We start from the raw sequence: 13,245 nt of genomic DNA on the forward strand, positions 1-13,245 counted from the left end.
TCTCTTCCAGGGAGGAGAGTCTTTGTTAAAACGCTACACAATTTAATTGACCCAACTTCGTACTTCTATATTCCAAAATGTTAATATCTATATTGGATTGAAAGGAAGCGGATTCAAGTTAGCTGACTCCTTCTCAGAGACTCGTTCCAAGATTCTAATTACAATTGCAGCAAAATCACTATTTTTAAAAATCTCTCATTTTAAAATGGTTATGCCTTTGCTTCCTCTCTATTCCCTTTTTGGGGACCCTTAAGGACAGAGATGTCATCTTTCACTTACTTCAAAAGCTAACTAGGTTCCCCTGAAAACTCAAGCCTTTCCAAATGACTATGCTTTAAATAAAGGTAATGTGTTTTGTAAAAAATTAAGTTAGCAAACTACAAAGTTGTACATGAACTGACTGAAGGTTAAGTAAGGGAAAACAGACTCTTAATAAATTATAGACTACGCTTTATTATAAATAGTATTAAAAGTTAAATATACATAATAGCTTCACAAATGACAATTTAGGTTTAAATGCCTGAAATATAATAAATCACTGTGGAATGCAGTGAAAAATTGGAAGTAACATTAACACAGATCCATGTAAAAGCGGAACCTAAAAGGAATAAGAATTGCCTTTCCCACTGAATTGGTACAGTTAAAATTGCTGCACTCCCTGCAATCAGAATGGGGCAAAATTACTTAAGCAGTTGGGGCAGAAGAGTGACCAACTGGATTATGGAAAGGAATGATGGGGAAAACTGGTAGCAGTCTTTTATTTACTGGCACTGGTAAAGAGATATTCTTTCATAACATACCAACCCTAGCTTGGAAGATAAGCTATATGATGAATTTCTATAGGCGGGAAGCATTACATATATATTGGTCTACAGTTGCACATATTCTGCTGATACTTTTAAACTTTAGGTGAAAAACCGAGTACTTTTTTAAAACGAAGTCCATTTTAAAATGGCTAATTATTCCTCTTCCTCATTAGTTTCCCAACTATAGACACAATATTCCATCTTAGAAGTGCTGCTATTATGTAATACCTGCTCATTTTGAAGGGGCTTGTGCGGAAGAAGATTAAACTCGCAAGGTACTCTAAATTATAGCTTGGGATACTTCTCCCAGTTTATTAGTCTTACTGACTTAATCAGATTCTTCTGAAAAAGCATTTCTGAGACAAGCTTAATGGAAATAACTCTTCCAATTTTTAACAATGAGAACAAAAAAATTACGTGGCATATCATAAAAAAATGTTTGGCCTAGTTCAGCCTTCCCCATCCTATCATCATCAGATGTTGTTGGACCAGAGCTCCCATCATCCCTGACCAATGGCCATGCTGGGTGAGGTTGATGATAGGTTGAGTCTAACATCTGGAAGACAAGAGGTTGGGAAGATTAGCCAAGTTCAATCTGATTAGACTCAACTGAAGGGACAGCTGTCTTTTGAGTTACAAGCAAAACAATACTACTCTGAATACAATACTAGGAAACATTCCAGAAAATGCTTTTTTATACTAAAAGGAAAAACCACAGCATCCAGCAAATGTTTGCAAGCACCAACTATCCAAAACCAGCAGAGATTTATTTATTTTTTAACCGCAGTATCTTCTGACTTTTCACATCTCTTTGGTTGGCAGTAATAGTTACCTCTCCATCACCTTCTTAGTGGACGTTACAGTTTTGGAAGGAGGATAAGTAATGGAGGGGAGGTACTGTATTTTTCGCTCCATAAGAAATGTCTGTGCGTCTTATGAAGTGAACGTGTGGTGGTCGATTGCTGGCTCCCTTTCCGGTCCGGCCCCTTGCCCAGGCCTCCATTGTTGAATGTTCCGCAGATGGAGGCTGTTTGTTTCCCTAGCGACATGTGACTGGCTGATTAGATTATCTGTCTGGAAACTGTAGAAATGGCTCCCTTTCCTAAAGAAGCTGCAGAACTGTGAGTTGAACCCCATAAAAACAGGATTTTCCCCCTTTGCAAAGTAAGCTCAACAACTTTGAGCTGATCCTCAAAAAAGGGGGCTTTTCCCCTTTGCAAAAGAAGCTGCATAACTGTGAGCTGATCCCCCCAAAAACTGGGATTTCCCCCTTTCCTCCTCTAAAAACTATGTCTTATGGAGCAAAAAATATGGCATTTCATAGATGCCAACTGCCTGTTGTGTCTGCCTTTTCTTCTCGTTGGAAAGTGTTCCACTCATGCTCAAGCAGCCTTTACACACACCTCATGACTCAAAAGTCTCTTCTCTCTGGGGGAATAAAGGCAACAGCTTCTTACGTTCTTTGCTTGGAGCCTTAAACCCTAATCTGATGGTTCAGGTATGACTCCCAAATGCTACACTTGCTGTATTGGCCCCCAAATCACCACAAATGTGTGGAAAAGGGTGGCATGGAGAGATCTTTAGAACCTGAATGCATCAGTTTAGACTTAAGGGATTGGCAACCAAAGGACAAACCTTTATTGTGTCTTGTACAAATAGGTTGTTTCTTTTAAAAAAAGGATCATATACTAGACTTGCTCTGGTGCAACAACTTAAGCAACATGACAGCTCATGTTAACTGTTCAAAATGGTGGAGCACCACTACTATAACCAGATGGTGAATAAAAGGGGAAAACATTCCCTTGAAGGAAACAAACTAGCACTTTCTGCTTAAGGAAACAGCTCTGCCTCTAGTCTGCACAAACAATACTTCACTATAAATAACATTCTGAGGATTCAAGTATTAACTCATCTACTCTGCAAAACTGCACAAGTCAGTAGCTTTGAGGGACAAAGGTGTTTCACCGAAGTCTGGCAAAGTGCTGTTTTAACTGCTTGATTAGTTGCTTCGTATCCACGTGCTCTGGAAAAGCTTCTTCAGACTTCTGACTGGCTGCATAACTCCTTTGGATATCTCCAGCCTGCAAAAAAGACACACAGGCCGAAGGACACAAACATGTCATCAACACTTTTTTTTTTCACTAGGTTGGTCACACCCCAGTCTCTTTAATAAATTCCAACTCCCAAGACAGAATCCTGACTTGGCTCCAGTCACTCACACCCTCATTTATTTCCATGGATTACAGTAATGCATTCAACAGGAGACTGTTTCAGAATGCCAATAGTTCTGACTTGAGTCAATAGATCAGATCTCAAAACACCACTCTTTTATCTTTTATACAAAGAAGGAGGAAAACGTGTAGAAATGAAATGCTCATAAGAACCAGTGATAAAAAATACTGCTGCCTCCCCCAATGCTTCTAATATTGGATATCTTTAGCATACTCAGGAATCAAAGTCTTGTGCCTCTTTTGTAGGAAATGCATACTTTTTGTGTGTTCTGCAAATTGGCCTCAATTGGCAGTGCTTTAGAGTCCCAAACTTCCTGGGACCAATAGATCTCAAGCATATCCACACCCAACATGAGCTTGCCCAAGTACTCTGGATTAGCAAAACTTTCAAACAATCCACCAAACATAAGGTACATTTAAGAAAACCACTTGTGAAACCCATCACTGGAAGTTCGAAAATGCTTCCCCAAAACTACAATTTTCATACAGAACTTCCCTTGATAACTCAGAGAAGACCGTACGCTTCCTGTGCCTATTGGAGAGAGAACGAAAGCATAAAGCAATGATGTTACCTTATCAGACAGTACAGCAAAATTGAAGTGTGGCTCATACATATGAGGTGCTATCCGTGCAGCAGTCTGCAGAAACACTCTTGCCTGAAGAACAAAAAGTAGACGCACAACTGACCTATAGATTTGTCTAGGGCAAGATATTCCTACTTTTCATTTGTTATACAGTTGGGACAGTCAGAATATAGTGCATTTTAACTAGAGGGCTGGTGGGGTTTGGGTGGTAAAGTTGTAGTTTCTTTTAATTTTGCATACTGTAATCCTTGTGCGTAACCACCACTTTACCTGATGTTTAAATAGTTTTATTGCACACTTTATTTTCACATGAAATCATTGTATCCCAGTTTTCCCCTTGCATACTTGGCACCCTCTATTTCTCAATCCCTAAGACTCTTTTCTTTATAACGTGACTTTGATTTTCCTTTGATTTATTATGGTTTGCATCCTTCATAAACCGAAATACATCCGCTGGTCTTCTGCTGATGTAGTTTAAATACATTTTCTAAGCTGATCTCAGCATAGTGTCATAACCCTCTCATCCACAGGGGAAATTAAGGTTCCAGTTTCAGACATGGGTCCATCTAGCTCAGTTTAGATACATGGATTGGCTGCAGGTCCCCACGGTTTCAGACAAAGGTCTTTCCAACCCTGCCTAGAGGGTGCTAGGGAATGAACTGGGGGCGTTCAGCATACAAAACAGTTCTCTACCACTGATCTACTGTCCATTTCTCAAGCGGGGCTGCTGTAACATTCCTCCACATTAGCAACTGTCAGCATTAGCAGGAGATATGTTATGCAATGTTATATAATTTTATAAAACATTATATGCACCCACACACATGCAGCCTACTCTGAAATTAGCATTACCCCCAAACCCTGCAAATGTGCAGTTCCCCTCCCTATCTGCTCACCCTCCAGCTTTATTCTTGCAGGATGGCAAAGGATTAGAATTGACAAATGTTCTGTCCTTTGAAGTGCTTGGACAGCAGAATTCTTATCTTAGTGTTTCCCGGAGGCTCACGGAAAAACAGGCTGTCACAGGAAGACATGAAGGATGATACACTGTGCATATATGCAGCCTGACCCCCCCAATTCGCACAGCACTCAGTTGCCCAGCCTAAGCGGCAAAGAAATTGCCAGCATCGTGATCTGCGTCTGAGAAACCAGAAGTACAATTTATGAAAGCCATGGATCAAGCAAACATGGGGTGGAATTTGGGGATGGATTTACGTATTTTTTTAATAAATGTTGTCACAGAGCTGCTACTTCAGGATTCTAATCGCATCAACTCTGGTTTCTAAGCAGCAACAGGGAAGTTAATTCAAGGTAACAGCAAGGATGTGCACTGTATGCATGTTTCCTAGAAAACACATGGCTGGAAATAACTTAGAGCAGGGCACCTAACCTTGTTTTAGCCAAGAGACACAATGACTCACAGTCAACCCTCTGAGGCCTGCATGGCAAAGTGAGCGTGGCTGGGATAGAAAAGGAGGTGTGGCTGATATGGAAGATGAATACCTTTAATTTTCTTTCTATCCAAGGTCAGGCTGTTCACTTCCTTAGTCCCCTCCTCAACTCATTTGCATTTCTTAAAAAATGTTTTTTTCTTTATTATGGTTCCTTCAAAGTCCCTTCAAAGCCAAAGTTTCCCCAAATACTTGCAATTTGCTTACCAATGAGAAACAGGTGATGCTGACTTCTATACTTCTATTCCCCTTGATTGTTTCTATTAGCTTCACTTCTATTAATTGCTGGCTGGCTGCACTGTTTGTCCTGCTTCGATGCCTTTGGCAGCACTTGGGAACGATCATTAATCATCAGCTGCTGCAGGCATCACCGTGGGAGGGATAATGCAACCAGCAGTTTAATAGAAGTAAATTGAAAGGGCTTTTAAGGAGTAGGGCTATTAAGAGCACACCTAGAAGCAGCAACAGGAAATAATCGATTAGACATTTGGGTTTTTTAAAAAAGCCCCAGGGCTTTTCTTCAGCTGGAAATCCCCAGGACTCAGTTCCGGCACCTCTGGGGAGGGCGCCATTGCCATTCTAAGAGAACAAGGGAGGTGTTCATGGTGAGTTCCAGCACCTCTTTTGCTAGAAAAATAGCTCTGAGAAGCCCCAACTAAGTTAAAAAGCAGCAAAACTTATCTAAGGGCACTTGTGAAAGCCCAATGAAGATAATTAAACATGGAAAATTGTTGGGTTTTTTGGAGGTCTGCAAGCCACCCCAAAACCCATTGGCAGGCTGTTTGTATGCTGCAGTCCAGCTACCCTTGACATAGAGGCACTCCTGATTATGAAGAAGAGGTTGTTGCTGAGTGGGGAAAGTGTGGTGATTTCTAAGCTTCAGGAGGTAAACCTCAAGCACACAAACTGCAAATGCACTGAAAGTTTCTTGAACTCAAGTGACAATGGTTTTTTAAGCAGCTTGCAACAAGCCACTTCTTTCACTGTCATCATACCTTAAGCTACAAATGAAGCCTAAGCATAGGCCAACTGAATATGGCTCTGTAAAACTGATCTTCATCTATCACTACAAGGAATGCAGGAGTACATTTGAATGTTGCCATGGCAATTGCTAGAATATTTATATAGTAGCCTCAAAAGCAACTTGCTGCTTAGAAACAGAGCTCTAAGGACTGCATGTTGTACTGTAGCTTATCTGCTGAAAATTTAAATCCCCCCAAAACACTTTCACTATTCAATTAAGAAATTCATCAATCTTGTTCACAGTCAACCAAATGGCAAGTCAAAGGCACACTCTATTGATGACATTTTCAGAAAGGCGCATGCAATTTGAGTAATGACAGATACAGTGGTACCTTGGGTTAAGAACGTAATCCGTTCTGGAGGTCCGTTCTTAACCTGAAACTGTTCTTAACCTGAGGTACCACTAATGGGGCCTCCCGCTGCCACCACGCAATTTCTGTTCTCATCCTGAAGCAAAGTTATTAACCCGAGGTACCATTTCTGGGTTAGTGCAACAATCCAACGGTGCAAGATCCCACTGCATTTCTATTGTTGCTCTCTACCAACAAATATAGTCCACTTTGAATGCTCAGTTTCAGGGTGGTGTTTATGGTCTTTTCATCTCGGTCTTCAGATCTGTTTCCTAGCTTTAGAATTCTCAAACAGTGCATGCTGCAAGAATGCTGTAAATAAACCTGTGCTTGTTTCCAGCCACGTTCTTACAATGGAACTTTTATTTATTGTCTCAGGAAACAATGGAAGAGTGCACCATTGTGAGTAAAGTCAAACTGTTGGGAGAGTTACAGCGCCTGCTGTGGTTGTAGAGACCAATATGGGAGAGACATGCATTATTGCAGGTGGGGCAAATGAAGCCGTCGGTTTTACAGAGGAACCATGGCATTTCTTCTTCTCTCTGTGCTCCTCCCAGCAGTCATGTCTCCTCTGGTCACTGCTGTGGATAAACCACCTGTCTGTCTCTAGGCCCTGTGGTTGTCTGCAAGGGATTCCTACACAGCAGGGTTAATGTTGCCAGCCTTCATGTCGTATCTGCAGGCATCTTTGTAACACAGAATTCGTCTGCCAACAGGCCTGGTGTCTGAAGCCAGTTCCCCGTAAAGCAAATCCTTGGGGATCCTGCCATCTTCCATTCTGTATACACAAACAAGCCAGCGTAGATGTCGCTGAGACAGAAGTGTGAACATGCTGGGCATGTGGGCTTGGGAGAGCACATATTTGTTTGAGAGACTGTCCTGCCATATGATGCCCCAAATCTTTCTGACACAGCGCATATGGAAGGCATTGAGGTGTCGCTCCTGGTGGGTGTACGTTGCCCGTGTCTCGCTTCCTTCTTACAATGGAGATTACATATCAGAATATGAAATCAGCAGGAAACACATGAACTTCCAAAGCTCCAGAGACTTCTAAGCCTCTTAACCCTTCATTCATCTCAAGCAACAACTTGTTGTTGTTGTTGTTTAGTTGTTTAGTCGTGTCCGACTCTTCGTGACCCCATGGACCAGAGAACGCCAGGCACCTCTGTCCTCCACTGCCTCCCGCAGTTTGGTCAAACTCATGCTGGTAACCTCGAAAACACTATCCAACCATCTCATCCTCTGTCGCCCCCTTCTCCTTGTGCCCTCCATCTTTCCCAACATCAGGGTCTTCTCCAGGGAGTCTTCTCTTCTCATGAGGTGGCCAAAGTACTGGAGCCTCAGCTTCACAATCTGTCCTTCCAGTGAGCACTCAGGGCTGATTTCCTTCAGAATGGAGAGGTTTGATCTTCTTGCAGTCCATGGGACTCTCAAGAGTCTCCTCCAGCACCATAATTCAAAAGCATCAATTCTTCGGCGATCAGCCTTCTTTATGGTCCAGCTCTCACTTCCATACATCACTACTGGGAAAACCATAGCTTTAACTATACGGACCTTTGTTGGCAAGGTGATGTCTCTACTTCTCAAGATGCAGTCTAGGCCTGTCATTGCCCTTCTCCCAAGAAGCAGGCGTCTTTTAATTTCGTGACTGCTGTCACCATCTGCAGTGATCATGGAGCCCAAGAAAGTAAAATCTCTCACTGCCTCCATTTCTTCCCCTTCTATTTGCCAGGAGGTGATGGGACCAGTGGCCATGATCTTCGTTTTTTTGATGTTGAGCTTCAGACCATATTTTGCGCTCTCCTCTTTCACCCTCATTAAAAGGTTCTTTAATTCCTCCTCACTTTCTGCCATCAAGGTTGTGTCATCTGCATATCTGAGGTTGTTGATATTTCTTCCGGCAATCTTAATTCCGGCTAGGGATTCATCCAGCCCAGCCTTTCGCATGATGAATTCTGCATATAAGTTAAATAAGCAGGGAGACAAAATACAGCCTTGTCGTACACCTTTTCCAATTTTGAACCAATCAGTTGTTCCATATCCAGTTCTAACTGTAGCTTCTTGTCCCACATAGAGATTTCTCAGGAGACAGATGAGGTGATCAGGCACTCCCATTTCTTTAAGAACTTGCCATAGTTTGCCGTGGTCGACACAGTCAAAGGCTTTTGCATAGTCAATGAAGCAGAAGTAGATGTCTTTCTGGAACTCTCTAGCTTTCTCCATAATCCAGCGCATGTTTGCAATTTGGTCTCTGGTTCCTCTGCCTCTTCTAAATCCAGCTTGCACTTCTGGGAGTTCTCGGTCCACATAATGCTTGAGCCTTCCTTGTAGAATTTTAAGCATAACCTTGCTAGCGTGTGAAATGAGTGCAATTGTCCGGTAGTTGGAGCACTCTTTGGCACTGCCCTTCTTTGGGATTGGGATGTAGACTGATCTTCTCCAATCTTCTGGCCACTGCTGAGTTTTCCAAACTTGCTGGCATATTGAGTGGCAAGCAAAGTGGCTATCCAATGAGGCCTTACAAATAGCGGGGGAGAGAAGGCAAGCAAAATGCGAGGGAGATAGTGATAGATACAGGAAATTGAATGCAGATTTCCAAAGAATAGCAAGGAGAGACAAGAAGACCTTCTTAAACGAGCAATGCAAAGAAATAGAGGAAAGCAATAGAATGGGAAGAACCAGAGATCTGTTCAAGAAAATTGGAGATATGAAAGGAACATTTCGTACAAAGATTTCCATAATAAAGGACAAAAGTGGAAAGGACCTAATAGAAGCAGAAGACATCAAGAAGAGGTGGCAAGAATACACAGAGGAATTATACCAGAAAGAAATGGATGTCTCGTATACCCCAGGTAGTGTAGTTGCTGACCTTGAGCCAGACATCCTGGAGAGTGAAGTCAAATGCAAATAACAAGGCAAGCAACAACTACCCTGAAACAATATGTAAGCTACTGTTTTCCTTTAGATCAGAATACCAACCTGCTCTACACGGCCTTTCTGCATCTCTAGCACAGCCAAGTTATTGTAAGCTTCTGCATGATCGTTGTTGTTGGCCAAGGTAAGTTTGAAGCACTGGTAAGCCAAGTTTATATCCCCTATTCCCTGAGAAGGAAAAGCCAAAAATACATAATTAAAAAAAATAGTTGCCATCATTGTCAGCCTTTAGTTTAGCCAAGAAACAGAAGCAATCGAAGGACTATGTATGTAGCTCAAGTCGCTTAGATCCTGGAACAGTACCCGAACCACTTTATTTCCCCTTATTTCCTTGGGAGGCCATTGATTCCTATGGATAAGATTATGCTGCACATGAGGGCAATATTAATGTGAGAAAACCTGCTCAGACACAAGTTGAGCCACCCTCCTTTCCCCCCAGAGATCTTGCTTGGGGAGGGGGTAGTGTGTGTATACACATATGAGCTCATCCGTCACCATGCCTGCCATATTCTACTAACCATTTTGTCATGCTCTAGAGGAAGAGTAAGGATGTGGTTGGACTATAACTCTCATCATCCCTGATATCAGGATTTAAACCAGGGAAATTCTGAATGCAAAGCACTTTCACTACCTCCGAGCTCTGGTCCTTGGCTACATGCAGACTTACAGACAGTATGCTGCTGAATCCCACAACTGCTCCCAGCGACTGGCAGAGGGCACTGATTTATGTGTGTGGTGTGTATGCACCTCAATCAATTATTGCACATCTGTTAATACACAGAGATGTGGACAACGTAAAGAGGAAGTCTTCTGAAGTTACTCTGGCATAGCATTGTACTGCATTAGGTTGATTCAGAGCCAGGCTTTAATACCAGAGCGGTTTTTAATGCTACGATTGCAACATAGGAAATAGTGTGCCCTTGAAAGGTGTGTGCAGGGTGTTTTGCCACAGAGGAACAAAAGCTTGTCCAGAAATACTTTGATATGGCTTGGGCTGGGGGACTTTTAAGTGCAAAGGGCAGCTTTAAGCAGCCTTCTGAGGCCATTATCTATTTTTGCTGCAATTCCCTCCTATTTCCTTTCCTGCCTTCCCCAACATTCACATTGATTCTGCTATGTAGAAAGCAAAAGCACTCCTCCTTGCATCCTTTTGATCTTCAAAACTAGGTCTGTATCCCTAATCCAAGCAGAAACTGGGCAGTGTTATTGACTTGCAAATAGCATTCTAGGATAACATTTCATTATTTCCACACAAATGTTTCAATGAAGTATTCTTAACTAGTACTGGCTCTTACCACAGCTACGTGTCCCAAGTTGTACCACACATCTGCAGCCTCCTCCTCGCTTTCAGCAAGAGAGAGGGCACGTTCAAAGGAGCTGAGAATCATGTCATACTGCTGGGCATAGAAACAGCAGAGGCCCAGGTTGTTGAAGAGCTGGCTGTTATAAATACCCATCTGCAGGAGCCGTCTAGTTCAAGAGGGGAAAGAAACGTTTTTCTTTTGTAGTATGGATCATGAAAGCAACTTATATATTGCATGAACACTACTCACATAATTTTTAGGAAAAAAGAAGGTACAAATAGTAATTTGACCCTTTGCTGTGGCATGATTTCTTTCCATGCTACTCGGCAACATCAGAAAAACAAAACCTCACGGGAGAAACACAGCCAGCGGTTCTTCCCACACTATTGCCACCCTTCTTGAAAAAACTGCATCAAAGAAGATAGTGAGAAAGAACTGCAACATGGGACTCTTCCCAGCTGGCATGAAGTCCACCTGTACCTCTATTGGTATGGCCTAGGACCCTCGTACCTACGGGACCGCCTCTCCCGGTATGCCCCACGGAGAGCCTCAAGGTCCATAAACAGCAACACCCTAGTGGTCCCGGGCAATAAGGAAGTTAGATTAGCTTGAACCAGAGCCAGGGCCTTTTCAACTCTGGCTCCGGCCTGGTGGAACGCTCTGCCTCATGAGACCAGGGCCCTGCAGGATCTGATTTCTTTCCGCAGGGCCTGTAAGACAGAGTTATTCTGCCTGGCCTTTGGCTTGGAGTCAATTTGATTCCCTCCCCCTCTTTCTTTTTTCTTTTCCTTTCTCCTCCTGCGATGAGGCTACATTTTAATATTTTAATGTTTCAATATTTTAATGTTGTATTTTAATTTTGTTTTTAAGTTGTATTCATTCAACTTGTTTTTATTATTGCTTGTTAGCCGCCCTGAGCCCGGCCTTGGCTGGGGAGGGCAGGGTATAAATTATTATTATTATTATTATTATTATTATTATTATTATTATTATTATTATTGACAGTGATGGGTATCGGAGCATGCACAGATTACACACGTGCTACTTCAGAGAGAGTTCATCTCCACCCAGAAGAGGCAGCTTCCCAAATTCCCAGACAAGGAAATAGCCTATCCACAGGGCCTCTGTCTTGGTCAAGAGTCAAATTCAGCTTTCACAATAGCTTCAACACCCACTTTCTAATATAGAAAGCTGGCCTTAAAATGATCGAGTGTCACTATTGTAAAATTTATATTAAAATGGGTGAAATTATTATTTGGCACTCATGTATCCCTCCCCCCCAAAAAACCCTCTTAACTCCCAAAAGCAAAACAATTTGATGGGACTTTTCTAAATACTGTTCAGCCATCATCATCATCTCCCATGAGGAGCACCTCTAAGTAGAACAGTCAAACAATGCAACCCCAGAAAGCACTTCTGTTGTCATAAAGTCTGGGGTTTCATCAGGTCTAAAACATTTCTAATGGCATAACCTTTCAAATACCAAATATACCTTTGCAATATCTAGAAAGTAAAGGGTTAAAAAAAGCATTCCCCTTTGTTTCTGGGTTTCTGCGGAGGCTCATTCTGTCCAGCATTCAAGCACACACCCCTTTGAAATTTTATTTATTTATCATTTAAAATTATATCTCATCTTTCTGCCAAAGAGCTTTCATCAGACAACAAAGCCACCCTTTGTTCTGCGGAGTCATAATTGCTACAAATGGCTCACAGAAACTGCCGGGGAAAGCCCAGAAAAGGAACTCAAGTGCATTATTTAGGCAGAAAATCTATGTTCCGGATAAGAGGAAAAACAATTTTAACATTGAGAACATTCAGAACACTTAACAGAAAAAGGAGCACAAATGTTTGCCGCAGCCTTCGGGGATATGTGGTGAATTAATGGGCTGTATACTACAGGCAGGTAGAACTAATAAGAGCCACTCAGAAACAAGGGACTAATTCTTCTAGTGCATTTTGGAGAAAAGGTTGCATAGAAACCTATTGGGGATGCTTTATACAAACAGGGTTACAGATCCTACACAGGCTCCTACTAGGGCTATCACATTAGGATTCTTGCAAAGATATAATCTAGTTGGCCATGCCCCCATCCCCAGATCTACACCAGCCATTAGTTTTTCTTTTCAGCTGACGTAAGGCTTGAATAAATGTACATGCACATCCTACCTGTAAAACCGCAATGCTATCTCTGGCTGGTCAGAATAAAAGTGATTACTTCCAATGCATGCAATGGCTTCCACATGGGTGTTGTCTTGTTTTAAGACATCTTTATAGCACTCTGCAGCTGCAGAAATGTTGTTCATTTCCTACAGATGGGAACATTGACACATTATAAGAGTAAATTTGATATATACATAAATCTGTAACAGTAATATTTCAAATAATAAGCAGAGACAAAATGGAACAGAGATTATACAAGTTTTATTAGACAGTATACAGCACCCAAGTTTATATGCCTTCTTGCAAATTGCCTCTTCTCCACCTACCTCTTTATTGCCAAAGAGCATCTATACTGCAGAACGATAATTTTAAATAGGACTCCATATGTTTTCTCCAAGCCTA

At 41.9% G+C, this 13,245-nt stretch overlaps 1 protein-coding gene and 1 long non-coding RNA gene across 2 annotated transcripts in view; both read right to left on the reverse strand.

Annotated features, from left to right (window-relative positions):
• Positions 1 to 433: 433 nt before the first annotated feature.
• The window catches only part of LOC128408255 (uncharacterized), a 213,737-nt gene continuing 200,925 nt past the window's right edge, over positions 434 to 13,245 (reverse strand). Inside the window, exon 2 of the long non-coding RNA XR_008329008.1 lies at positions 434 to 1,730. This is a non-coding gene — a long non-coding RNA (uncharacterized LOC128408255). The remainder of the gene's footprint in view (positions 1,731 to 13,245) is intronic.
• The window catches only part of TTC8 (tetratricopeptide repeat domain 8), a 32,561-nt gene continuing 22,017 nt past the window's right edge, over positions 2,702 to 13,245 (reverse strand). Inside the window, exons 10-14 of the mRNA XM_053377655.1 lie at positions 12,850 to 12,989; positions 10,675 to 10,849; positions 9,425 to 9,547; positions 3,610 to 3,693; positions 2,702 to 2,887 (exon numbers count right to left, since the gene is read on the reverse strand). Of these exons, the coding sequence (XP_053233630.1) occupies positions 2,768 to 2,887; positions 3,610 to 3,693; positions 9,425 to 9,547; positions 10,675 to 10,849; positions 12,850 to 12,989 (642 nt within the window). The 3' untranslated portion in view covers positions 2,702 to 2,767. The remainder of the gene's footprint in view (positions 2,888 to 3,609; positions 3,694 to 9,424; positions 9,548 to 10,674; positions 10,850 to 12,849; positions 12,990 to 13,245) is intronic.

This window comes from Podarcis raffonei, chromosome 1 (genome assembly GCF_027172205.1).
Source record: "Podarcis raffonei isolate rPodRaf1 chromosome 1, rPodRaf1.pri, whole genome shotgun sequence".
NCBI lineage: Eukaryota > Metazoa > Chordata > Lepidosauria > Squamata > Lacertidae > Podarcis > Podarcis raffonei.